The 26,391-nt window shown below is 43.5% G+C and overlaps 1 protein-coding gene across 1 annotated transcript in view; it reads right to left on the bottom strand.

Annotated features, from left to right (window-relative positions):
• The window catches only part of mia3 (MIA SH3 domain ER export factor 3), a 204,501-nt gene that overhangs the window by 4,951 nt on the left and 173,159 nt on the right, over positions 1-26,391 (bottom strand). The window contains exons 21-25 of the mRNA XM_068028070.1: positions 13,508-13,575; positions 7,839-7,963; positions 4,550-4,690; positions 4,320-4,436; positions 515-628 (exon numbers count right to left, since the gene is read on the bottom strand). Of these exons, the coding sequence (XP_067884171.1) occupies positions 515-628; positions 4,320-4,436; positions 4,550-4,690; positions 7,839-7,963; positions 13,508-13,575 (565 nt within the window). The remainder of the gene's footprint in view (positions 1-514; positions 629-4,319; positions 4,437-4,549; positions 4,691-7,838; positions 7,964-13,507; positions 13,576-26,391) is intronic.

Raw genomic sequence — 26,391 nt, forward strand, 5'->3', positions numbered from 1 at the left:
GCATTATGATAAAGACCTTTCCTAACCCAACACCCACAAGCATGCAGTTTCCAGTTTCAATATCAAGAACAGAATGCTGACAATATCCCCCTCCCTAGTATGAGGATATGAGGCCAATTCTAGCATGTCCAGTCCCATGCCAGTTGATTCAGCACAGGCCAGGGCTGAACCTGGGATTGGCTTAGTTTGTATGTCTTAGCACCACAGCAAACAATGGAGTATAAAGGGTAAGTACTGATGGCTTGAGAGCTCATCTTTTCTCACCCATTTTTAGACACATGTACTTAATGAGCTAGTGGGGGAGAAATACATGACCACACAACTATTACTACTCACTGAGTCCAGTCAGACTTTTCCATGAAACTAGATCCACAAGATTGAGATCGTAAAACAATGCATTTAAACAAAAGATCACTTCTTTGGAAATCATGAACAATATTTATCAATGGAGCCAAATCCCATGCTATGCTTCAGTTTCAATTAAGTCAATTAAACTTAGATTTTTAATATTTACCTGCTCTGGGAGGAGGTGGAAGCCCACGAATTTCACCCGGACCAGAAATTCGTCCAGACAGGACACCTGATTCTGAAGGTGGTCTCCGTGGTCCAGAATAGCCATCCACTGGACCTGGAAGAGCAACATAAAAAGGGGTTAGCCATAAGAAATAGGAGCTGGAATAGGCCATACAGCCTCTCAAATTGCCATTCAATATTATGGTTGAACTTCTATATCAACTCCACTTTTCCATCCCATATACCTGAATCTCTAATGACAAAGTCTACCAATCTTAGTCTTGAATATACTTATTGAGCATCCACAGCTGGGATAGAGAATTCCAAAGATTCACAACCCTCCAAGTGAAGAAATTTCTCTTCACAGTCCTAAATGGTTGACCTCTTATCCTGAGGTGATGACTCTCTAGTTCTAGACTCTCCAGCCAGGGGAAATAGTCTCTCAGCATCTACACTGCATTACGAGGTTTCCATATTTTTTGTGAAAACTTGAGAATCTATATTTTAAAACAAAGTGACTCCTGACAATGCAGCGGCCCGCCGTCATCAGAGCGCTCCAAGCTGCGCACATGTACAAACGGTCTCCTGCTCTGTTAGATGCTGCACATTCGCAGCCTACATCTTGCCAGGATTAATTGTCACATGCGTGGGAAAACATCGTGTAATGCCAACCTCATCGAGTGGCTGAATGGGGCACATTGAGTTTGGAGCTCGATCCTTTCCACTTGCTTCCCCCGCCCACTTCGCCCCACTCAGCTACTCTCTCCCGCCCCACTGGCCGCTCTCCCCCCTCAGCCACTCACACCAGACCTCGCCACTCAACTCCCATGTTTCAATGAGATCACCTCTTATTCTTCTAAATACCAGAAAAATAGGCCCATTCTACTCAATTTCACCTCAAAGGTCAGCTCCCTAAAGTACCAGTTATCAATCTAGTGAATCTTCATTGCACTCCTCTAAGGCAGGTATATCTTAGGTAAGGAAAACTACACGGTACTCCAGGTGTGGTCGCACCAAAGCCCTATATAATTGCAGCTAAGCTTCCTTACTCTTACACTGTATCATATACCTTCCTAATTGCCTGCTGCACCTGTATGTTAACTTTGTTGTAAAAGGACACCCAAATCCCCCTGAATCCCAACTGTTACATTCAAATAATCAGGGGTCAAAGGGCTGCCCTCTTTGCCCCCTCCTTGTTTGACCACAACAAGTTTAACTCTTTCTTAAAGTGAATGTACTGGCCAATTCCAGCAGGTGTTTGATTACTTACTTGCTATGATCATAAGAACCAATCGGACAGGTTTTCTTGAGTTAACAAAGAGGTTAGCTTTATTGTACCTAAACCGAATAAAATAACAACGCACCAACTTGCACTCACACACACAAATAGGTTAGAATGGAGAAGGGTAGATTGGTCGAGTTAGAGTCCATAGCAAAATGGTATACAGTCTGTGGAGTTTGGTGATTCGGCTGACTTCCAGCTGAATTCAGTGACCCTCAGGCTTTTAGTTTGAAGAGGTAGATGACTGGTTCGGTGAGTCTCTTGGAGATAGTGATGTGGATGATTTCCTCCAACAGAGTTTCTGATTGTAGCCGGACTATGCAAAGGTGGTCAGTCAACAAGCAGGATTTGAAAGCTTTCAAGCTGGAACGGAGAGAGGGGGACCCCCACATAGGGTCTGCTCATGTCAGAGTCGAGTTGTTTCTCCTTTGCTGCAGAGAAAACACCAGCTTAAAACCACAGAAGGGGAGGGATTTGTCACATGACATTCACTCAGTCATTCATTCAAACATAGGAGAGAGCAGTAATTCTCTGCTTGCTGAGAGAACAGGTAGTTCCTTTAAACTTCCTGGGTCTTGGTTCTTGCTGGGAAACGCACAGACAATTTGTCTCTCCTCACAGTCCTTTGCAATGTAGGATACAGTGTAGCAAACTAGGTGATCATCTTAAGCTGAAATATGACTTTTGCTGGCAGCTTGTCTTTTAAAAAAAATATAAATTCAGATCTCCAGTCAGTGGATTAAAGAAAATTTTCAACAAAAGGCAACATTTACTAGTTCCTTAACTTTAAAAAATATTCTGCTTTTCCATTCCTCCTGCCAAAGGGGATAATTTCACACATCCCCACATTATACTCCCATCTGCCACCTGCTTGTCCAAACACATGTCCATATTCCTTTGCAACTTCTTTATACCGTCCTCACAGCTTACTTTCCCACCTAGCTTTGTATCGGCAGCACACTTGGATAAATTACACACTGTGCCCTCATCATTGACATAGATTGTAAATAGCTGAGGCCCAAGTACAGATTTTGCAGTACTCCACTAATTATACCCTATCGAAAAGAACTCCCTTAATCCGAATCAGATTAATCTGTAATATAATGGAAAGCAAAGTATATGGTTATGAAAGTGCTTTTTTTTAAAAATAATTATTTTGAGGATTCGTATTTTAGAATCATGGACATGGGTTTATTTGGGAAAACTGAAGAGACTCCATGGATGTGTTTTTTTTTGTTACAAGGGTCACTGAGAGGTCTTGTTTGAAACAAACCTTTACTGGCTGTCACATGCCTTAAGCTCAATAAACAACAGAAACCTTGGTGACTTGGGGGAGATGTTTACAGAGAAGTACCATATCACAATTTATGATGGTCAGGAGAATTACTGCTCTCTATGTTTGAATGAATGACCGAGTGAATGTCGTGACAAATCCCTCCCCTTCTGTGGTTTTAAGCTGGTGTTTTCTCTGCAGCAAAGGAGAAACAACTGGACTTTTGGGATATTGGTTTAACTTTCTGTCTGGGGTGTTTGAAAGCAATTGGGAGGGCGGCACAGTGGCGCAGTGGTTAGCACTGCAGCCTCACAGCTCCAGGGACCCGGGTTCGATTCCGGGTACTGCCTGTGTGGAGTTTGCAAGTTCTCCCTGTGTCTGCGTGGGTTTTCTCCCACAAGCCTAAGGACTTGCAGGTTGATAGGTAAATTGGCCATTATAAATTGTCACTAGTATAGGTAGGTGGTAGGGAAATATAGGGACAGGTGGGGATGTTTGGTAGGAATATGGGATTAGTGTAGGATTAGTATAAATGGGTGGTTGATGTTCGGCACAGACTCGGTGGGCCTGTTTCAGTGCTGTATCTCTAATCTAATCAACCTGCCAAGAGAGAAGCACCCAGCTTGCCTCCTTCCTCTTGTCTCTGTGAAACGCTACGTATCGAATGTGTAGGATCTAAAATCCAGATGCCGCATTTCTCCTGAGGCGCTGCTGGAAAGCCAGCCAGATTCTCAGCACCACCTGAAAGGAACTGCTTCAGAAAAGATCCCAGTGATCTGTCTACGTGTACCCAGATGCCAGACCGCAAGAGACAACTGTCATTTTTCCATACCTTTTTTTCCTTCAGGAATTAACAGGATTTGGCCAAAGTATTTTTTTTTTGTAAAAGAGCTCTGCAGAAAAAATTTATTTAATTTTCTGTAACCTGTGTGTGTGTGTGAGGGGCTAAGGTAAAAAGGGGACTTCCATCTTCCATATTTCAATCTGTGTGTTAATACTTTGCTTCATTACTGGACGTGTCTTGTTTTATAACAAACTGATAATTTTGTTGTTTATTTAAGAAATCTGGTTGGTATATTTTATTCTGGGATAAATAGTAGAGTATATGATTGACCTCATCAGTAACTGGGTAAACATTTAAATGTATGTTGTGACCTGGCGAGAAGTGGAACTAGAAAAGACAGTGCAGTCCTCCCACCTTGGTCGTAACAATTTTGACAGATCAGAAAAAGCGTTTTTCTTTAACATTACCTGGCCGCCTGTCCCACTGCGGTGGGGGTGAACCTTGATCAGAAGATGGTCCCAGCCGTTCCGGGCCAGGACCAATCCATTCGCGGGGAGGTAGAGCCCCAGGAGGAACTCGCATGCCTAGAAGTTAAAAATGGATAAGAAGCTACTTCAACAGTTGATGCACATTTACAGGAGTAGCACTGGTGCGAGAACTGTTCCAATAAAACTGTCCAAACACAATCCCTGCCTACCTACATCACCTCGATCTCGTGGGAAGCTACGGCCCATATTAACAGAGGGAGGCCGTGCAGGGAGTTCCATCATCAATGGTGGTGAAGGTGCCCCACCACTCACAGGTGATGGCCCATAGGAGTCATCACGAGATAGTGGACCTGTAACACACAAAGGGTGGGGAGGTGACAAGGATAAAGCTTGTGATTTCAACAGATTAATAATTTCAACAGCATCTTTAAAAACATAACATAATAAATAGGAGCAGGATAGAGTAGACCATACGGCTCCTCGAACCTGCTCAATACAATCGTGGCTGATTATCTGCCTCAACTCCACTTTCCGCCTGATCATATCACTCGAATGCCTGAGACACCAAAAAATCTGTCTACCTCGGCTTTAAATGTATTCAACATTGAAGCATCTAAAAACTCTTGAGTAGAGAATTCCAAAGATTCACAACCCTTTGAGTGAAGAAATTGTTCATCTTAGTCCTAAATGTTCGGCCTCTCATCTGGAGACTGTGCTCCTCCGTGTTCTAGATTCCCCAGCCAGGAGAAACAACCTCTCTATCCTATTGTGTCTACCCTATCCAGCCCCTTCAGAATTTTGGATGCTTCAATGAGATCACCTTTCATTCTTCTGAACTCCAGAGAATATAGACCTAATTTATTCAGCTTCTCATTATAGAGCAACCCTCTCATCCCAGGAACTAATCTAGTGAACCAGCGTTGTACCACCTCCAATGCAAGTATATCCTTCCTAAAGTAAGGAGACCAAAACTGCACACAGTACTCCAGGTGTGGTTTCACCAAAGCTCTGTACAACTGTATCAAGACTTCCTTATGCTTGTACTTCAATAAAGGTCAGCATGCCATTTGCCTTCTTAATTGCTTGCTGTACCTGCACGCTAACTTTCTGTGCTCCATGTACGAGAATACGCAAGTCATGCGGAACATTAACATTTAACAAGTTTCATGCCCTTTAAAAAATATTCTTTTTTGTTCTTAATAACCTCACACTTCCCCACATTATACTCCGTCTGCCATTTTGTAGCACACTTATGTTACGAATGCTTCTATATTTTCTAAAGTTTTTTTTTGAGGACTCATGTATTTTAGAGCTGGACATTGGTTTATTTTGGGAAACTGAAAAGACTCCATGGATTGTTTTTTTTTTTACCAGGGTCACTGAGAGGTCTGGCTTTGAAAACAAAGTTACTGGAAGGCACCTGTCTTCAAATAATCACCTAGCAGGGGTTGTTCTTGTTTTTGACTTGAAGAAGTTTACAAAGAAGTAGCGGGTCAGGAGGCTTGCCTCTTAAATTATTGTTTATGGTTTCACTTTGGACAGTGAGTTGGGATATGGACAATGGTTGGAAAAGACAGTTGGAGAAAACTTGGCAAGAAGAACAAACCACCCCAACTCAGTCTGTTTCAGCAGTTTGGAAAAAGCCCGCCAGTTTTCCATCACTCAAGAAACTGTAAAGCAAGTTAAGAAGCAGACTGAAACTGTGGCTGCATTCCTCCTGTAAGGCTTGTGTCTGTTGCTGCATTTCCTGGAAGTCTACCCAAACTGATCTTCAATATTGCCTGAAAAGAACTGTTCTAGGAAGATCCCAGTAACAGCCATCTCTACGTATTTGGGACGCCAAACCAAAAACAAAGGACATCTTTCCATATCTGCTCTTTCTTCAAGAATTAGCAAGTATTTAATCCAAGTGCTTTTTGTCTTTTTTTTTGGTAATAGAGCTCTAAAAACAAAAATCCCTTTATTTTTGGGTTATCCAGTGTGTGTGTGTGTGTGCGCGCGCATGAGAGATGGAGTTTGAGGCGCTAAGGTAAAAAGGGAACTTTAATATTTCAATCTGTGTGTTTATGCTTTACTTGATTACTGGTTAAGAGTTGTTTTATAATAAACTGATAATTTTGTTGTTTATTTAAGAAACCTGGTTGGTGTGTTTTATTCTGGGATAAAAATAGAGTCTATGATTGACTGTACTGGTAAGTGGGAAAAAATTTAAGTATATGTTGTGACCCATGGAGAAGTGAAACTAGAACAAACAGTGCACTCCTGCCTCGGTCGTAACACTTAGCCTGTCTGTATCTTTTTGCAGCCTCAATGAATCTTCTACACAGCTTACATTCCCACGCGGCTTTGTATCGCCAGCAAACAACTTACATTACTCTTGGTCTCTTTGTCAAAGTCATTAACATTGCAAGTAGAAGAAGCCCCAGCACTGATCCTTGTGGCACACCACTAGTGACAACTTGAAAATGCCCCGTTTATCCCTATTCTCTGCTTCCTGTCCATTAACCAATCCTCTATCCATGCTAATATTACCCCCAACTCTATGAGCCCTTATCTTGTTTATTTATTTTATTTAGAGATACAGCACTGAAACAGGCCCTTCGGCCCACCGAGTTTGTGCCGACCAACAACCACCCATTTATACTAACCCTACAGTAATCCCATATTCCCCATCACCTCCCTACACTAGGGGCAATTTACAACGGCCAATTTACCTATCACCTGCAAGTCTTTGGATGTGGGAGGAAAAAGGAGCACCCAGCGATAACCCACGCAGACACAGGGAGAACTTGCAAACTCCGCACAGGCAGTACCCAGAATCGAACCCGGGTCCCTGGAGCTGTGAGACTGCGGTGCTAACCACTGCGCCGCCCATATTGTGTATTAACCTTTTGTGTGGCACCTTATCGAATGCCTTCTAGAAATCCAAGTATACATCTGCTAGTTCCCCTTTATCTACCCTACTAGTTAAACCCTCAAAAGATTCTAATAAATTTGTTAAACACAATTTCCTTTTCATAAAACCATGTTGACTTTGTCTGATAATAGTATGATTTTCTAAGTGCATTGTTAAGTTTCTTAACAATAGATTCCAGCATTTTCCTGATGACTGATGTCAGACTAACTGGCCTGTAGTTCCCCGTTTTCTCTCTCCCTCCTTTTTTATATTAAAATATTCATTAACAATAATAGAAGCTCTTTGATCTAACAAGTGCAAGAATACGCACAGCTTACCTAGGTAACAGAAACAAGTGGACACTTGAACTGGGCATGGGAAAGTGGATTCTCCCCCCACCCCCCACATATTCACATTTTTTCATAAAATGACTTGGTAGCATGGCATATGCATTCAACCACACATTTCAGGTCATTTAGCAGCAAAAACCTTTACCACATGTCTCAAACAAAGAATCCCAGAGAGCTGAAGGAGAAACTGGTCAAATCAAAAGTAATAATCTTATTCCAGGAATGTACAAGAGTAAATGAGCAATGCCTTACCTCTGCGTGCTGATCCAAGGGGTGGGGGTGCTCCTGGGGGACCCTGAATATCAGGCCTACCTGGCATTGGCTTAATTATCGAAGGTCTTTGGACCTGGGAGAGTTTCTGGTTCAACTCAATCATCCTGAAATGGCAAAAGGGAAATATTTAATTCTATTCCACCTAAACGTTTGATTTTAAGAATCGGAGTAGGTCATTCAACCCCTTGAGCCTGTTCCACCAATTAGATCATGTTTGATCTGTATCTCAATTCCATTTACCTACCTTTGACATATATCCCTTGATACTCGGCCAACAAAAATCAATCAATCCTAGCATACACGGCCTTTTGGAGGAGCGAGTTCCAGATTCTCAATAACTTTTCTGTGATGCCCTGTAAGACGATTTCAGTCCTGAATAGCCTAGCTGTAATGTCAAGATTGTGCACCTGATCTGGATTCTCTCACCAGAGGAAAGAGTTTTCTGTATTTATTCTATCGAATCAAGAAGGCATACGGCATGCTTGCCTTCATCGGTCGGGGCATAGAGTATAAAAATTGGCAAGTCATGCTGCAGCTGTACAAAACTTTAGTTAGGCCACACTTAGAATATTGCGTGCAATTCTGGTCGCCACACTACCAGAAGGACGTGGAGGTTTTGGAGAGGGTACAGAAGAGGTTTACCAGGATGTTGCCTGGTCTGGAGGGCATTAGCTATGAGAAGAGGTTGGATAAACTCGGATTGTTTTCACTGGAACGACGGAGGTGGAGGGGCGACATGATAGAGGTTTACAAAGTTATGAGCGGCATGGACAGAGTGGATAGTCAGAAGCTTTTTCCCAGGGTGGAAGAGTCAGTTACTTGGGGACATAGGTTTAAGGTGCGAGGGGCAAAGTTTAGAGGGGATGTGCGAGGCAAGTTCTTTACAGAGGAGGTGGTGAGTGCCTGGAACTTGTTGCCAGGGGAGGTGGTGGAAGCAGGTACCATAGAGACGTTTAAGAGGCATCTTGACAAATACATGAATAGGATGGGAATAGAGGGATACGGTCCCCGGAAGTGCAGAAGGTTTTAGTTTAGACAGGCATCAAGATCGGCGCAGGCTTGGAGGGCCGAATGGCCTGTTCCTGTGCTGTACTGTTCTTTGTTTTGTTCTTTGAATCCCTTAATCATACAAACATACTAATTAGGAGCAGAAGTAGGCCACTCGGCCCTGCTCTGCTATTCAAGATGATCATGGCTGACCTGACTGTAACCTCGACTCCACATCCCTGCCTACCCCAATAACCTGTCACCCCTTTGCTCATCAAGAATCTATCTACCTTTGCTTTAAAAATACTTAAAGGCTCTGCTTCCACTGTCTTTTGAGGAAGAGAGTTCCAAAGACTCACGACTCCGAAATAATTTCTCCTCATCTCTGTCTTAAATAAGCTACCCCTTATTTTTTTTAAAACAGTGAACCCTAGTTCTAGATTCTCCCACATGAGGAAACATCCTTTCCACATCCACCTGCATATTAACCTTTTGCAATTCATCCACTTGGACACCCAGATCCTTCTGCATCTAGGTAATGCAATTTGGAAGATCTAATTTTGGAAGATCGAATACAGGTGGGAAGTATATAGTAAATGGCAGAACCCTTACGAGTATTGACAGGCAGAGCGATCTGGGCGTACAGGTCCACAGGTCACTGAAAGTGGCAACACATGAGGATAAGGTCATCAAGGCGGCATACGGCATGCTTGCCTTCATCGGTCGGGGCACAGAGTATAAAAATTGGCAAGTCATGCTGCAGCTGTACAGAACCTTAGTTAGGCCACACTTAGAATATTGCATGCAATTCTGATCGCCACACTACCAGAAGGACGTGGAGGCTTTGGAGAGGGTACAGAAGAGGTTTACCAAGATGTTGCCTGGTTTGGAGGGCATTGGCTATGAGGAGAGGCTGGATAAACTTGGATTGTTTTCACTGGAACGACGGAGGTGGAGGGGCGACATGACAGAGGGTTACAAAGTTATGAGTGCATGGACAGAATGGATAGTCAGAAGCTTTTTCCCCAGGGTGGAAGAGTCAGTTACTAGGGGACATAGGTTTAAATGCGAGGGATAAAGTTTAGAGGGGATTGCGAGGTAAGTTCTTTACACAGAGGGTGGTGAGTGCCTGGAACGTGCTGCCGGGGGAGGTGGTGGAAGCAGGTACAATAGCGATGTTTAAGAGGCATCTTGACAAATACATGATTAGGATGGGAATAGAGGGATATGGTCCCTGGAAGTGCAGAAGGTTTTAGTTTAGACAGGCATCAAGATCAGCGCAGGCTTGGAGGGCCAAATAACCTGTTCCTGTGCTGCACTGTTCTTTGTATCTCAGAGCTCTGCAATCCCTCACCATTTAGATATGCTTTATTACTCTTGCCAAAATGGACAATTTCACATTTTCCCACATTATACTCCATTTGCCAGATCCTTGCCCACTCACTTAACCTGTATATATCCCTTTGTAGCCTCATGTCCTCTTCACAACTTGCTTTCCTACCTGTGTCACCAGCAAATTTAGCAACTACTTTCAGTCCCTTCATCCAAGTCATTTTTTGTTACATCTTGCCAACCAGAAAATGACCAGTTTATGGCTACTCTCTATTTCCTATTAGATAGCCAATCTTCTATCCATGCCAATGCGCACCCCCCCCCCCCCCCCCCCACCATACCATGAGCTTTTATTTTCAGCAATACTCAAGGGAATACAAGGCAATTTTATGCATTCTGTTAACATAATTTTAACCTTTAAGCCCAGTATCATATTAGTACCATATCAGTGTATTAACACCTAATCTGTACTAATGCTTTGTCTTTCAACACACCATTAACATATTGTTTGCCTTTGCTCCGTGACCTTTTAGTCAGCTATGTGGCCTGGTCCAATCTAGACCTCCTTTGTTATCTCTTGCCCCACCCCCACCTCACTTGTTTATAACCTGTGACTTTTCTAATATTTGTCAGTTCCGAAGAAGGGTCACTGACCCGAAACGTTAACTCTGCTTCTCTTTTCACAGATGCCGCCAGACCTGCTGGGTGGTTCCAGCATTTCTTGTTTTTATTTCAGATTTCCAGCATCCGCAGCATTTTGCTTTTATCATATTAGTACATCTGTGCTGTACCCCTTGCATATCCAACACATCATTCCAAAGACACAGAACCCAGAACTGCAAACCTTCAGATGGCATCTGACAAACGCTCTGAACAATGTGACATCGCTTGCTAAGTTTTAAATTCCAACCTTCAAGAAACAAGCTAACATTCCATTAGCCTTTTGGTTCACTTTAGTACGGTGCCCTAGCTTTTATTGATTTTTGTATTCAGATACCCAAATCCCTTTGCTTCTCCACAGCTTAGAGTCCCTCATAGTTTATTAACTACTCCCATTTGTCTTTCTCAGACTTGAAATAGATGATCTCACACTTTCCCACACTGACCTTCCTTTTTCCATATTCGTTCCTGGAATGTGGGTGTGGACATCGCAGGCGAGACCAGCATTTATTGCCCATCCCTAATTGTCCTAGACAAGGTGGTGGTGAGGTTCCTTCTTGAACCGCTGCAGTCCATGTGGGGTAGGTACACCCACAGTGCTATTAGGAAGGGGGCTGCAGGACTTTGACCCAGCGACAGTGAAGGAACAGTGCTATAGTTCCAAGTCATGATGGTGTGGGGCTTGGGGGGGAACTTACAAGTGGTGGTGTTCCCACGCATCCGCTGCCCTTGTCCTTCTAGGTGGTAGAGGTCGCGGGTTTGGAAGATGCTGCCTGAGTAGCCTTGATGCGTTGCTGCAGTGCATCTTAAAGATGGTACATACTGCTGCCATTGTGCGTTGGTGGTGGAGGGAGTCAATGTTTGTGGACAGGGTGCTAATCAAGCAGGTTGCTTGGTCCTGGATGGTGTTGAGTTTCTTGAGTGTTGTTGGAGCTGCACCCATCCAGACAAATGGAGAGTATTCCATCACACTTCTGACTTATGCCTTGTAGATGGTGGACAAGCTCTGGGGAGTCAGGTGGTGAGTTACCCGCTGCAGGATTCTTAGCCTCTGACCTGCTATTGTAGCCACAGTATTTATATGGCTACTCCAGTTCAGTTGCTAGTCAACGGATGTTGATGGTGGGGAATTCAGCGATGGTAATGCCATTGAATGTCAAGGGGAGATGGATATATTCTCTCTTGCTGGAGATGGTTATTGCCTGGCACTTGTGTGGCACAAATGTTACTTGCCACTTATCAGCCCAAGCCTGGATATTGTCCAGGTCTTGCTGCATTTCTGCATGGACTGCTTCAGTATGAGGAGTCGCGAATGGTGAACATTGTGCAATCATTAAACATCCCCACTTCTGACGTTATGACTGAAGGCAGGTCATTGATGAAGCAACTGAAGATGGTTGGGCCTCGGACACCACCATGAGGAATTCCTGTAGTGATGTCCTGGAGCTGAGATGATTGACCTCCAACAACCACAACCATCTTCCTTTGTGCTAGGTACGATTCCAACCAGCAGAGAGTTTTCCCCCTCATTCCCATGACTCCAGTTTTGCTCGGGCTCCTTCATGTCATACTCAATCAAATGTGCCTTGATGTCAAGCGCAGTCACCCTCACCTCACTTCGAGTTCAGCTCTTTTGTCCATGTTTGAACAAAGGCTGTAATGAGGTCAGGAGCTGAGTGACCCTGGAAGAACCCAAACTGAGCATCAGTGCTAAGCAAGTGCCGCTTGACAGCACTGTTGATGACACCTTCCATCACTTTACTGATGATTGAGAGTAGACCGCTGGGGCGGTAATTGGTGGGTTGGATTTGTCCTGCTTTTTGTGTGCAGGACATACCTGGGCAATGGTTCACATTGCCTGGTAGATGCCAGTGTTGTAGCTGTACTGGAACAGCTTGGCTAGGGGTGCCGCAAGTCCTGGAGCACAGGTCTTCAGTACTATTGCCAGAATGTTGTCAGGGCCCATAGTCTTTGCAGTATCCAATGCCTTCAGTCGTTTCTTGATATCACCGGCTGAAGACTGGCATCTGTGATGCTGGGGACTTCAGCAGGAGGCAGAGATGGATCATCAACACGGTACTTCTGGCTGAAGATTGTTGCAAATGCTTCAGTCTTATCTTTTGCACTGATGTGCTGGGCTCCCCCATCACTGAGGATGGGGATATTTGTGGAGCCAACTCCTCAATTAATTAAGTTAGTTGCTTAATTGTCCACCACCATTCGCGATTGGATGTGGCAGGACTGCAGAGCTTAGATCTGATCGTACACATCCTGTCATATCTTCCTTCACAACTTCCTTTGCCTAACTGAGTGTCATCTAAAAACTTTGATGCAACACTCTCTATTGCTTCATTCAAGGCATTGATAAATATGGCCAAAGCTGAGGCCCCATTTGTCGCATCATGCCAATCACACATTCCTGCTACCCTTCTCGTGCTTCCCAACCAATTACCAACCCAGCCAACAAGGTTCTCGCCAATTTTGCTTAGAATCTGTGTGTAATATTAAATGTCTTTGGAAATCCATGTAGAAAACATCCAGACACTCCGTATTCATCATGTCAGTGACCTCAAAAAATTAAACGATTAGTTAGACATGACCTACCCCGTAAAAATCCATGCTGAGGTTTAAACTGAAGTGTCGGAGACACAATTGTAAACATCACTTACTTTTGCCTCAAATTTGCGGTCTCCCTCTTTTCTTCAGTAAGCGTTCTTTCAGCTGAACGCGCACTTAGCTGTTAGGAAAACAAAAATGTTAATTTAAAAAATTTTGACTAAACTATATATTAAAATATTTATTAAAACTTTTATATGCACAATTCATCAGTTTTTCCCAGTCTAAATTCTCATATTCACAATATAGTGTAAACTTATAACATTGTAATTACAGCCTCTTGCCCATGGAGGCACAGCAACAATTCCATTTTATCTCATCAAGCCTCTCAAAACTGTAAAGCAGAGAAAATCCTATACTTCAAATCAAGTTTGATTCTTAAATTACAATAGGTTTTTCGATTTAACTACAGATAATATAAAATCAAAGCACAGTGTGAAACTATGGGGACAATGCATGACTTGAAAATGGGAACTGAATTATGTCTGCAGTATGTCGGCAATGCCCATTGAACCCTATACTGGCAGTGCCCCAGGCGTTCAACAAGACTTGAGTGGCTGTGTGCTGGGATTGTTCCCCAACACTTTGAATAGTGTGTAAGATCTCAAAGCAGAAGACGAGAGCAGGTAAACAACCTTTTATTTTCCCATTAAAACCTAACATCCATGATTAGATTACTTCCACCCCACAATCTGCATTTTTATGTTTGATGCACTAGCTTAAGATAAAACGCAGTGTCAATATAGTGCATCAGAAAAAAAGTGGGAAATAAAGAATTTGGTGAGTGCAAATTCAGTGCAGCAGAGAAGGGAGGTGCTCCTTGGAGTTATATTAATTTGGTTACACAAAGTGAACTAATTACATAAAATGTTAATTAAATATATCATGTAAGATTAGATAGAGGTGGCAGTGCAGCAAGAATTCCACATCTGGGAGTTTGTGCAGAACAATGTGATCCCCGGCAAAGCAAATCTGCACCTTGAGAAACTTCCAGTTGTGAGCTGGAATCCAGGGTTCAGACATTGCATTGCATCAGGGAAGATGAAGAGTTAACTGAACATTCTGACTCACGAGGCAGTCATACCCCTTAGGTTAGATTTGGTTAGTAGTCAGAGACAGGAGGATGTGACTGTGGCACAGGCAGGTAAGGGGACTGCAGGTGCAGTGGTGGAGGAGCCGTGACTCAATCGGTAGCACTCGCACCTCTGAATTGAAAGGTTGTGGATTCATGTCCCAATCTAGGACTTGAGCACAACAATGAAGGCTGATACTCCAGTGCAGTACTGAGGGAATGCTGCACTGTGAGAGGTGCCATTTTTCAGACAAGACCTTAAACTAAATAGTGGGGTCAAGGGATCAAATTTGGAATGTTGTGGTAAATCAAAGAGTAGAGACAAGGCAAGAGAGAAAGGTATTAACTTGGGAAATGATAACAGACCGTGACGCGAAAGGATAGAGTATACAAATCTAAGAGTAAATCAGCTGATCGTTACAGCTAGACGTTACAAAAATAATAAAAGGACTAAACTAAAAGCTCTGTACCTGAATGCACGTAGCATTCAAAACAAAACAGATGCACTGATAGCGCCAATGCAAGTAAATAAGCATGATCTGATAGCCATTATAGAGATATGGCTGCAGGATGACAGATTGGGACTTGAATATTTAAGGGTGTATGACATTTAGGAAGAACAGGAAGCTAGGAAAAGGTGGAGGGTTGGCTCTGTTAATTAATGATGTTGTTAGCGCAATAGTGAGTGATGACCTAAGTTCAGGAAACCAGGAGGTAGAAGCAGTTTGGGTCGAGATGAGAAATGATAAAGGCAAGTCGTCAGTTGTGGGAGTGGTGTACAGGCCCCCTAACAGTAACCACACTGTAGGACAAGTTATAAAGGAAGAAATAATGGGAGCTAGTCAGAAAGGTACCACAATACGCTGAAAAGTGTGAGGTGATACACTTTGGAAGGAGTAATGTGACACGGAAGTATTCAATGAATGGCCTGACACTGGGAAGTTCCAAGGAACAAAGGGACCTTGGTGTGTTTGTCCATAGATCTCTGAAGGTAGAAGGGCAGGCTAATAGGGTGGTGAAAAAGGCATATGGGACACTTGCCTTTATCAATCGAGGCATAGATTACAAAAGCAGGGAGGTCATGTTGGAGTTGTACAGAACTTGGGTAAGGCCACAGCTGGAGTACTGTGTGCAATTCTGGTCGCCACATTATAGGAAGGATGTAATTGCACTGGAGGGGGTGCAGAGGCGATTCACCAGGATGTTGCCTGGGATGGAACATTTAAGCTATGGAGAGAGGTTGGATAGGCTTGGGTAGTTTTCACTGGAGCAGAGAAGACTGAGGGGTGACCTGATCGAGGTGTACAAGATTATGAGGTGCATGGACAGGGTGGATAGGGAGCAGCTGTTCCCCTTAGTTGAAGGATCAGTTACGAGGGGTCACAAGTTTAAGGTGAGGGGCAGGAGGTTTAAGGGGGATTTAGAACATAGAACAGTACAGCACAGTACAGGCCCTTCGGCCCACGATGTTGTGCCGAACCTTTAACCTACTCTAAGATCTAAGTAACTACCTACCCTTCATTCTACTATCATCCATGTACCTATCCAAGAGTCGCTTAAATGCCCCTAATGTATCTGCTTCTACTACCACCGCTGGCAGCGCATTCCATGCACCCACCACTCTCTGTATAAAGAACCTACCTCTGACATCTCCCCGAAACCTTCCTCCAATCACCTTAAAATTATGGCCCCTGCTGATAGCCCTTTCCACCATGGGAAAATGTCTCTGGCTATCCACTCTTTCTATGCCTCTCATCATCTTGTACCCCTCTATCAAGTCACCTCTCATCCTTCTTCACTCCAATGAGAAAAGCCCTAGCTCCCTCAATCTTTCTTCGTAGGACATGCCCTCCAACCAGAAAATTACCCATTTATGCCTACTCTCTGTTTCCTGTTAGCTAGCCAATGTTCTATCCATGCCAATGTGTTACCCCCTGCACCATGAGCTTTTATTTTGCACAAAAACCTTTGAGGTGGCACCTCATCAAATGCCTCTTAGAACCTTTACCCTCTGGGTAAAAAAGTTCTTCCAACTAGAAAGAAAAATTCCAAGGGGAGGATCCAGCACCTGTGGTTAACTAAAAAAGCTAAAAATAGTATCAAATTTAAAGAAAAAACATGCATTGTGCAAAGATGAGTAGCAGGCCAGAAGATTGGACAGAATATTAAAATAGCAAAGAATGACAAAGATTAATAAGGAGGGAAAAATTAGAGTATGAGAGAAAGCTAGCTAGAAACACAAAACAGATACTAAGTTTCTATAGATATTTTAAAAAGAGTTAAAGTGAGTGGCGGTCCTATAGAAAGTGAATCTGGGGAATTAATACTGGAAAAAAGATGACAGATGAATTGAACAGGTATTCTGCATCGGTCTTCACTATCGAGGATACAAGTAACATCCCAGAAATAGCTGTCAATCAGGAAATGGAAGGCAGGAACTCCAAAAAATTACAATCACCAGCAAATGGCTGGAGCTGTGGGCTGTCAAGTCCCTGGGTCCTGATGCACTTCATCCTAGGGTCTTAAAAGAAGTGGCTAGTGAGTTAGTTGTTGTGCTAGTTTTAATTTTCCAAAATTCCCTAGATTCAGGGAAGGTTCCGTTCGATTGCAAAATAGTGAACACAACTTCTTTATTCAAAAAGGGAGGGAGACAGAAAGCAGGAAACTACAAGCCAGTTAGCTTAACATCTGTCATAGAGTAAATGTTAGAAGCTATTATTGAAGAGGTTATAGCAGGGCACTTAAAAAAATTCAAGGTAATCAGGCAGAGTCAACATGGTGTTGTGAATGGGAAAACATGTTTAACCAATTTATGGGAGTTCTTTGAAGTAGTAACATGTGCTGTGGATAAAGGGGAACCGGTGGATCCTAGATTTCCAGAAGGCATTTGATGAGGTGCCACCTCAAAGGTTATTGCAGAAAATAAAAGCTCATGGTGCAGGGGGTAACATATTGGCATGGATAGAAGATTGGCTAGCTAACAGGAAACAGAGAGTAGGCGTAAATGGGTAATTTTCTGGTTGGCAAGATGTAAATAGTGGTGCATCACAGGGATCTGTGCTGGGGCCTCATCTTTTTACAATTTATGTAAATGACTTGGATGAAGGAACCAAAGGTATGGTTGCTCAATTTGCTGATGACACAAAGATAGGTAGGAAAGCAAGTTGTGAAGAGCAAGTGCAGACACGATGGGCTGAATGGCCTCTGTGCTCTAACTGTTCTATGGTTTTAAGGTTCTAAGAGGACACAAGGAGACTACAAAGGGATATAGATAGGTTAAGTGAGTGGGCAAAGATCTGGCAAATGGAGTATAATGTGGGAAAGTGCGAAATTGTCCATTTTGGCAGGAAGAATAAAAATGCATATTATCTAAATGGTGAGAGATTGCAGAGCTGAGATGCAGAGGGATCTGGGTGTCCTACTGCATGAATCACAAAAGGTTAGTATGCAGGTACAGCAAGTAATTAGGAAAGCGAATAGAATCTTATTGTTTATTGCGAGGGGAATTGAGTACAAAAGTAGGGAAGTTATGCTTCAGCTATACAGGGCATTGGTAAGATCACATCGGAACATAGGAGTAGGCCATTCGGCCCATCGAGTCTGCTCCGCCATTAATACAATCATGGCTGATCATCCACTTCAATGTCTTTTTCCTCACACTATCCCCAAATCCCTTTATGTCACTGGTATTTAGAAATTTGTCAATTTCTACTTTAAACATACTCAATGACTGAGCTTCCACAGTTTTCTGGGGTAGAGAATTCACAACCCTCTGAGTAAAGAAATTTCTCCTCAGCTCTGTCCTAAGTGGCTTCCCCCTTATTTTGAAATTGTGTCCCCTGGTTCGAGACTCCCCAACCAGGGGAAACATCTTACCCGCATCTACCCTGTCTATCCCTTTCAGTATTTTGTAGGTTTCAATGAGATTACCTCACATTCTTCGAAACTCAGAATACAGGCCCAGTTTCTCCAATCTCGCTTCATAGGGCAGTCCCACCATCCCAGGAACAAGTCTGGCGAACCTTCGTTGCACTCCCTCTATGGCAATAATATCCTTCCTAAGGTAAGGGGGCCAAAACTGCACACAGTACTCCAGGTGTGGTCTAACCAAGGTTCGATACAGTTGAAGCAAGACTTCACTACTCCTGTACTCAAATTCTCTTGTGATAAAGGCTAACATACCATTAGCCATCCCAATTGCTTGCTGCACCTGCATGTTAGTTTTCAGTGACTTATTGATGAGTGACAGCCAGGTACCTTTGTACATCGACACTTTCTAATCTATCATTTAAGAAATACACTGCACCTCTGTTCCTCCTACCAAAATGGATAACCTCACATTTTTCCCACATTATATTCCATTTGCCACATTCTTGCCCACTTACTAAGTCTGTCCAAATCCCCTTGAAGCCGCTTTGCATCTTCCTCACAACACACATTCCCACCTCGTTTTGTGTCATCTGCGAACTTGGAAATATTACATTTGGTCCCCACATACAAATCATTGATATACATTGGGAACAGCTGGGGACCAAGTACTGATCCTTGCGGTACCCCACTATCACAGCCTGCCAACATGAGAGTGACCTGTTTATTCCTACTCTGTTTTCTGCCTGTTAACCAATCCTTAATCTATGCCAGTATATTACCTCCTATCCCATGTGCTTTAATTTTGTTAACCAACCTCCTGTGGGGGGCTTCTGAAAATCCAAGTATACTACACTACACCCACCAACTCCCCTTGATCAATTCTGTAACATCCTCAAAAAATTCCACAGGTTTGTCCAACATCCATGTTGACTATGCCCAATCAGATCATTATTATCCAAGTGTCCATTAATCACATCCTTTAGAATAGATTCTAACATTTTTCCCTACTACTGATGTAAGGCTAACAGGTCTGTAGCTCCCGTTTTCTCTCTCCCTCCCTTCTAAAATAGTGGGATGACATTTGCTACCTTCCAATCTGCAGGAACCGCTCCAGAATCTATAGAATTTTGGATGATGATCTACACAGTGGCGCAGTGATTAGCACCGCAGCCTCTCAGCTCCAGCGACCCGGGTTCAATTCTGGGTACTGCCTGTGTGGAGTTTGCAAGTTCTCCCTGTGTCTGCGTGGGTTTTCTCCAGGTGCTCCGGTTTCCTCCCACAGCCAAAAGACTTGCAGGTTGGTAGGTAAATTGGCCATTATAAATTGCCCCTAGTATAGGTAGGTGGTAGGGAAATATAGGGACAGGTGGGGATGTTGTAGGAATATGGGATTAGTGTAGGATTAGTATAAATGGGTGGTTGATGGTCAGCACAGACTTGGTGGGCCGAAGGGCCTGTTTCAGTGCTGTATCTCTAAAACTAAAAACTAAAACTAAAACAATGCATCCGCTATCTCCATAGCTACCTCTTTCAAACTCTGGGATATAGAATATCAGGTCCTGGGGACTTATCAACCTTCAACCCCATTAATTTCTCCAATACAACCTTCTTACTAATACTAATTTCCTTCAATTATTCATTCTCTCTAGTCCCTTAGATCTCCAATTCTGGGAGGTTTTTGGATTTTCCTCAGTGAAGACAGACACAAAGTAATCATTTAGCTTCTCTGCCATTTCTCCATTTCCCATTATAAATTCTCCTGACTCTGTCTGTAATGGATCCACATTTGTCTTACCCAAATGTTTCCTTTTTACATACCTATAGAAGCTTTTACAGTCCGTTTTTATGTTTTTTGATAGTTTACATTCATATTCGATTCTCCCTTTATCAGTTTCTAGGTCCTCCTTTGCTGCATTCTAAAATCCTCCCAATCTTCAAGTTTACTATTATTTCTGGCAACTTTATAGGCCTTTTCTTTTGATCTTATACAATCCTTAACTTCCTTTGTTAGCCACGGTTGACAGCCTTTTCTTTTGGGGGTTTTGTGCCTTGAAGGAATGTATAGTTGCTGTAAACTATGTAATAATTCTTTGAAGACTATCCACTGTCTATGCACGGTCATATCTTTTAATGTATTTTCCCAATCCACCTCGGCCTATTTGCTCCTCATATCTTCATAATTTCCTTGGTTCAAATTTAACACCCTGGCTTCAGATTGAACTACCTCACTTCCAAACATAACATAAAATTCTGTCATATTATGGTCACTCATCCCTAAAGGTTCTTTTACAACAAGATTAATTAGTCCTTTCTCATTACATAATACTAGATCTAAAATAGCATCTGGAGTACTGAGTACAGTATTGGTCTCCTTATTTACGAAAGAATGTAAATGCATGGTCATAGAGTTGGAGTTATACAGCACAGAAACAGGCCCTTCGGCCCATCGTGTCCATGCTGGCCATCAAGCACCTATCTATTCGAATGCCATTTTCCAGCACTTGGCCCGTAGCCTTGTATGCTTTGGTGTTTCAAGTGCTCATCTAGATACTTCTTAAATGTTGTGAGGGCTCCTGCCTCTACCACCCCTTTAGGCAGTGTGAGTCAGTTCAGAGAAGGTTTACTAGGTGAATACCTGGAATGAGCGCTTTGTCTTATGAGGAAAGGTTGGGCAGACTAGGCTTGCATCCGCTGGACTTTAGAAGATTAAGAGGCAACTTGATTGAAACATACCAGATCCTAAAGGGTCTTGACAGGGTGGATGCGGAAAGGATGTTTCCTCTTGTGGGAGAATCTAGAACTCGGGATCTAAAAATAAGGGGTCACCCATTTAAGACAGAGATGAGGAGAAATCTTTTCTCTGAGGGTCTTGAGTCTTTGGAACTCTCTTCCTCAAAAGCCGGTGAAAGCAGTCTTTGAATATTTGTAAGGCAGAGTAAAATAGATTCTTGATAAGCAAGGGGATGAAAGGTTATTGGGGGTAGGCAGAAATGTGGAGTTGAGGTTTCAATCAGATCAGCCATGATCTTGTTGATTGGCAGAGCAATCTCCAGGGGCCGAGTGGCCTATGCCTGCTCCTAATTCGTATGCCCCCTCAGGTGGACGTAAAGAGCCCATGGCACTATTTTGAAGAGGAGCAGATTAGAGACCAGAAAGGGGATTTACACATGGAGGCAGAGGGCATAGCTGGGGTATTAAATAAATCTGTCTTTACCAACGAAGAAGATGCAACCCAGGCAATGCTGAAAGAGGAGGTAAGTCAGACACTAGAGGGGTTTAAAATTGGTGGAGAAAGTATTAGATAGGCTGTCTGAACTTAAAGTGGATAAAACACCAGGGCCGGATGAGATGCATCCAAGGATACTGAGGGAAGTGAGGGTGGGAATCGCAGAGGCACTGGCCATAATTTTTAAGTCTTCCTTCAACTCAGGGATGGTGCTAGAGGACTGGAGAATTGCAAACATTACACCCTTGTTCAACAAAGGGTGTAAAGATAAGTCCAGCAACTACAGGCCAGTCAGTTTAACTTCGGTGGTGGGAAAACTTATAGAAAAAATAATTTGGGACAAAATCAATAGTCACATGGAGAAATGTGAGTTAATTAAGGAAAGCCAGCATGGATTTCTTGAGGGAAAATCATGTTTAGCTAACTTGCTGGACTTTTTTTGAGGTGGTAACAGAGAGGGTTGATGAGGGCAATGTTGATGAAGTGTACATGGACTTTCAAAAGGCATTTTGTTACAGGGCCACACAACAGACTTGTGAGCAAACTTGTAGCTCATTGAATAAAAGGGACAGTAGCAACATGGATACGAAATTGGCTGAGTGACAGGAAACAAAGAGTAGTGGTTAATGGATGTTTTTCGGGCTGGAGGAAGGTTTGTCATGGAGCTCCCCAGGGGTCGGTGTTAGGACCCTTGCTTTTCATGATATATTAATGACCTAGACCTTGAAGTACAGGGCACAATTTCAAAGTTTGCAGATAATACGAAACTTGGAAGCATTGTGAACTGTAAGGAGGATAGTGCAGAAGTTCAAAAGGACATAGACAAGTTGGTGGAATGGGCAGAGAGGTGGCTGATGAAGCTCAATTCAGAGAAATGTGAGGCATTCACTTTGGTAGGAAAAACATGGAGACACAATATAGAATAAAAGGCACAATTCTAAAGGGGGTGCAGGAGCAGAGGGACCCAGGTGTATATGTGCATAAGTCACTGAAGGTGGCAGGACAGGTTGAGAGAGCAGTTAGTAAAGCATACAGTATCCTGGGCTTTATTAATAGAGGCATAGAGTACAAGAACAAGGAAGTTATGTTGAACTTATATGGACACTAGTTCGGCCTTAGCTGGAGTACTGCGTCCAATTCTGGGCGCCGCACTTGAGAAAAGACGTGAGGGCATTGGACAGAGTACAGAAAAGATTCACGAGAATGGTTCCCAAGATAGAGAGAAACTGTTCCCACTCGTGAAAGGATCGAGAACGAGGGGGCACAGATTTTAAGTATTTGGCAAGAGAAGCAAAAGGAAAAACTTTTTCACGCAGCAAGTGGTTAAGGTCTGGAATGCATTACCTGAGAAAGTGGTGGAGGGAGGTTCAATTGAAGCATTCAAAAGGGAATTAGACGGTTATATGAAAAGGAAGGATGTGCAGGGTTATGGGAAGGCGGCAGGAGAATGGGACTGAGGGAATTGCTCTGAGAGCCAGTGTAGACACGATGAGCTGAATGGCCTCCTTCTATGCTCTAACAATTCTGTGATTGAGTTATCCCCGGTATCCTAGCAAATATTTATCCCTCAATCAGCATCACAAAAAAAGATTATCTGGTCATTATTATATTGGTGTTTTGTGGGTATTTGCCGTGCACAAATTGGCTGCTACTTTTCCTACATTACAACAGCGACTTCAGAAGTACTTCATTTGTTGTAAAGGGCTTTGGGACATCCAGTGGTCGTGAATGGCGCTATATAAATGCAAGTCTTTGTTTTCATAGCCTTTGCCATTGTCCAATAGGGACTTGCTACTGGTGTGGATAACAGCAAAGACTGCAGGGAGGATTGAAAAATTTACCACAGAACCATGCATGTGGTGTTCAAGTGGGGCAACTGAAAAGGAATAGGATAGTGGTAGGGATCAGTACAGTCAGGGGGATAGATACTGTTCTCTGCAGCCACAATCGGCAGTCCAGCAGGCTGTGTTGCCTGCTTGATATCAGGGCTAAGAACATCTACTCTTGGTTGGAGAAGAACTTGGAGGAGGGGGGAAAGGATCCAGTTGTGGTACAGCTAGGAATCAATGATATAGGTAGAACAAGGAATGAGGCTCTCCTGAGGGAGCTTAAGGAGATAGTATACAAACTAAAAAGCAGAACCTCAAAGGAAATAATCTCTGGACTACTACCCGAGCCATGCGTAAATTGGAATGACAAACAGATTAGAAGTTTAAGTGCATGGCTGAAAGAGTGGTGTGGAGTGGCAGGGGTTTCAACTCATGGTGCGCTGCTATCAGTACTGGGGAAAGAGTTCCACTTAAACCAGGCTGGGACTAGTGTTCTGGCGAATCAAATAACTAAAACCTGAAATAATGGGGAGGGAGGATTTACAAGTCTGAAGACAAAAGTCAAAGTTGTAAAGCAGGTTAGCAATTTGGGTGGAATTAAGCAGCTTTCAATTTTAAAATTCTTTTCTTATTTTCAAGTCTGTCCATGGCCTTATGCTTTTCTATGTGCAATCTCCATCTCCACAGCTCAGATCTGCGCTCCTCTAAATCTGGCCTCTTGAGCATCCCCAATTTTAATTCCTCCATGACTGGGAGCTATGCCTTCAGCTGCAAGGCTTAAGCTCTGGAATTCTCTCCTTAAACGTCTCTCTTCCCTCCTTTAAGACACTTCAAAACCTACCTCTCACCAAGCTTTTGGTCATCTGTCCTAATAATATCTCAGGTGACACGGTGACAGATTTTGTTTTATAACGTTTGAGAAGCAACTTGGGACATTTAATTATGTTAAAGGTGTTATATAAATGGGAGATTCCACGGTAGTTGTTGCAGTCACCCTTGTTCTTATAGAGGGTGATGATATTGGCATCACTCATGTCCTGTGGTACTGCTCCCTTATCCCAGCACAGGCAAAGCAATTCATGGAGTGCTGACAGTACAGTAGGCTTGGCATTCTTGATTATTTCAGGGGTAATGCCATCCTTCCCAGGGGCTTTTCCACTGGCTAGAGAATCAATGGCATCACTGAGTTCCGACTTTGTTGGCAATTCGTCCAGCTTATCCATGCCTGGCAGAGACTGGGCTGCATTGAGGGCGGTATCAGTGACAACATTTTCCCTGGAGTACAGTTCTAGGTAGTGCTCCACCCAGCGGTCATGTGCTTGCGTTGGTCAGTGATCTTGTCCCCTGATTTAGACTTGAGGGGGGGCGATCTTCTTGATGGTTGGCCCAAAAGCTCTCTTAATGCCATCATACATTCCTCTGATGCATAGGTGTTGCCAGTAGTCATTTGCGCAGCACCTGGCTGTTCTTTGTGTAGCGCTTCTGGCTACTTTAAGTGCAATGGATGTTAACTCGCTGGGGGCTTTCTTGTAGTTCAACAGTGCAATGCGCTTAGCGGCTATGACAGTCTTCGCTCAAGTCGTTTTAAACAGGCTCCAGAAGCTGGCTGAGTGTGTCTACTCTGAGGCATAGTGTGGCTTTCGAGCAGAGAGATCCACCACTGACATGCTGTTCTCCCTTCACCAGCTACAGGAGAAATGCCGCAAACAACAGATGCCCCTCTAGGTTGCTTTCATAGATCTCACCAAAGCCTTTGACCTTGTCAGCAGATGTGGTCTCTTCAGACTACTAGCAAAGATCAGATGTCCACCGAAGCTACTAAGTATCATCACCTCATTCCTTGACAATATGAAAGGCACAATTCAGCATAGCGGTGCCTCATCAGACCCCTTTCCTATCCTGAGTGGCATAAAACAGGGCTATGTTCTCGCACCTACACTGTTTGGGATCTTCTTCTCCCTGCTGCTCTCACATGCGTTCAAGTCTTCAGAAGAAGGAATTTTCCTCCACACAAGATCAGATGGCAGGTTGTTCAACCTTGCCCGTTTAAGAGCAAAGACCAAAGTACAGAAAGTCCTCATCAGGGAACTCCTCTTTGCTGACGATACTGCATTAACATCCCACACAGAAGAACGTCTGCAGAGACTCATCGACAGGATTGCGGCTGCCTGCAACAAATTTGGCCTAACCATCAGCCTCAAGAAAACGATCATGGGACAGGACATCAGAAATGCTCCGTCCATCAATATTTATTTATTTTATTTAGAGATACAGCAGTGAAAAAGGCCCTTCGGCCCAACGAGTCTATGCTGACCATCAACCATCCATTTTATACTAATCCTACATTAATCACCTACCTAAGCTCAACTATCACCAGTAACCTGTCTCTCGATGCAGAAATCAACAAGCGCATGGGAAAGGCTTCCACTGCTATGTCCAAACTGGCCAAGAGAGTGTGGGAAAATGGCGCACTGACACGGAACACAAAAGTCCGAGTGCATCAAGCCCGTCTCCTCAGTACCTTGCTCTACAGCAGCGAGGCTTGGACAACGTATGTCAGCCAAGAGGGACGTCTCAATTCATTCCATCTTCACTGCCTCCGGAGAATCCTTGGCATCAGGTGGCAGGACTGTATCTCCAACGCAGAAGTCCTCGAGGCGGCCAACATCCCCAGCTTATACACACTACTGAGTCAGCGGCGCTTGAGATGGCTTGGCCATGTGAGCTGCATGGAAGATGGCAAAATCCCCAAGGACGCATTGTACAGCGAGCTCGTCACTGGTATCAGACCCACCGGCCATCCTTGTCTCCGCTTTAAAGATGTCTGCAAATGCGACATGAAGTCCTGTGACACTGATCACAAGTCGTGGGAGTCAGTTGCCAGTGATCGCCAGAGCTGGCGGGCAGCCATAAAGGCGGGGCTAAAGTGTGGCGAGTCAA

Source organism: Heterodontus francisci, chromosome 3 (assembly GCF_036365525.1).
Source record: "Heterodontus francisci isolate sHetFra1 chromosome 3, sHetFra1.hap1, whole genome shotgun sequence".
Taxonomy (NCBI): Eukaryota; Metazoa; Chordata; class Chondrichthyes; order Heterodontiformes; family Heterodontidae; genus Heterodontus; species Heterodontus francisci.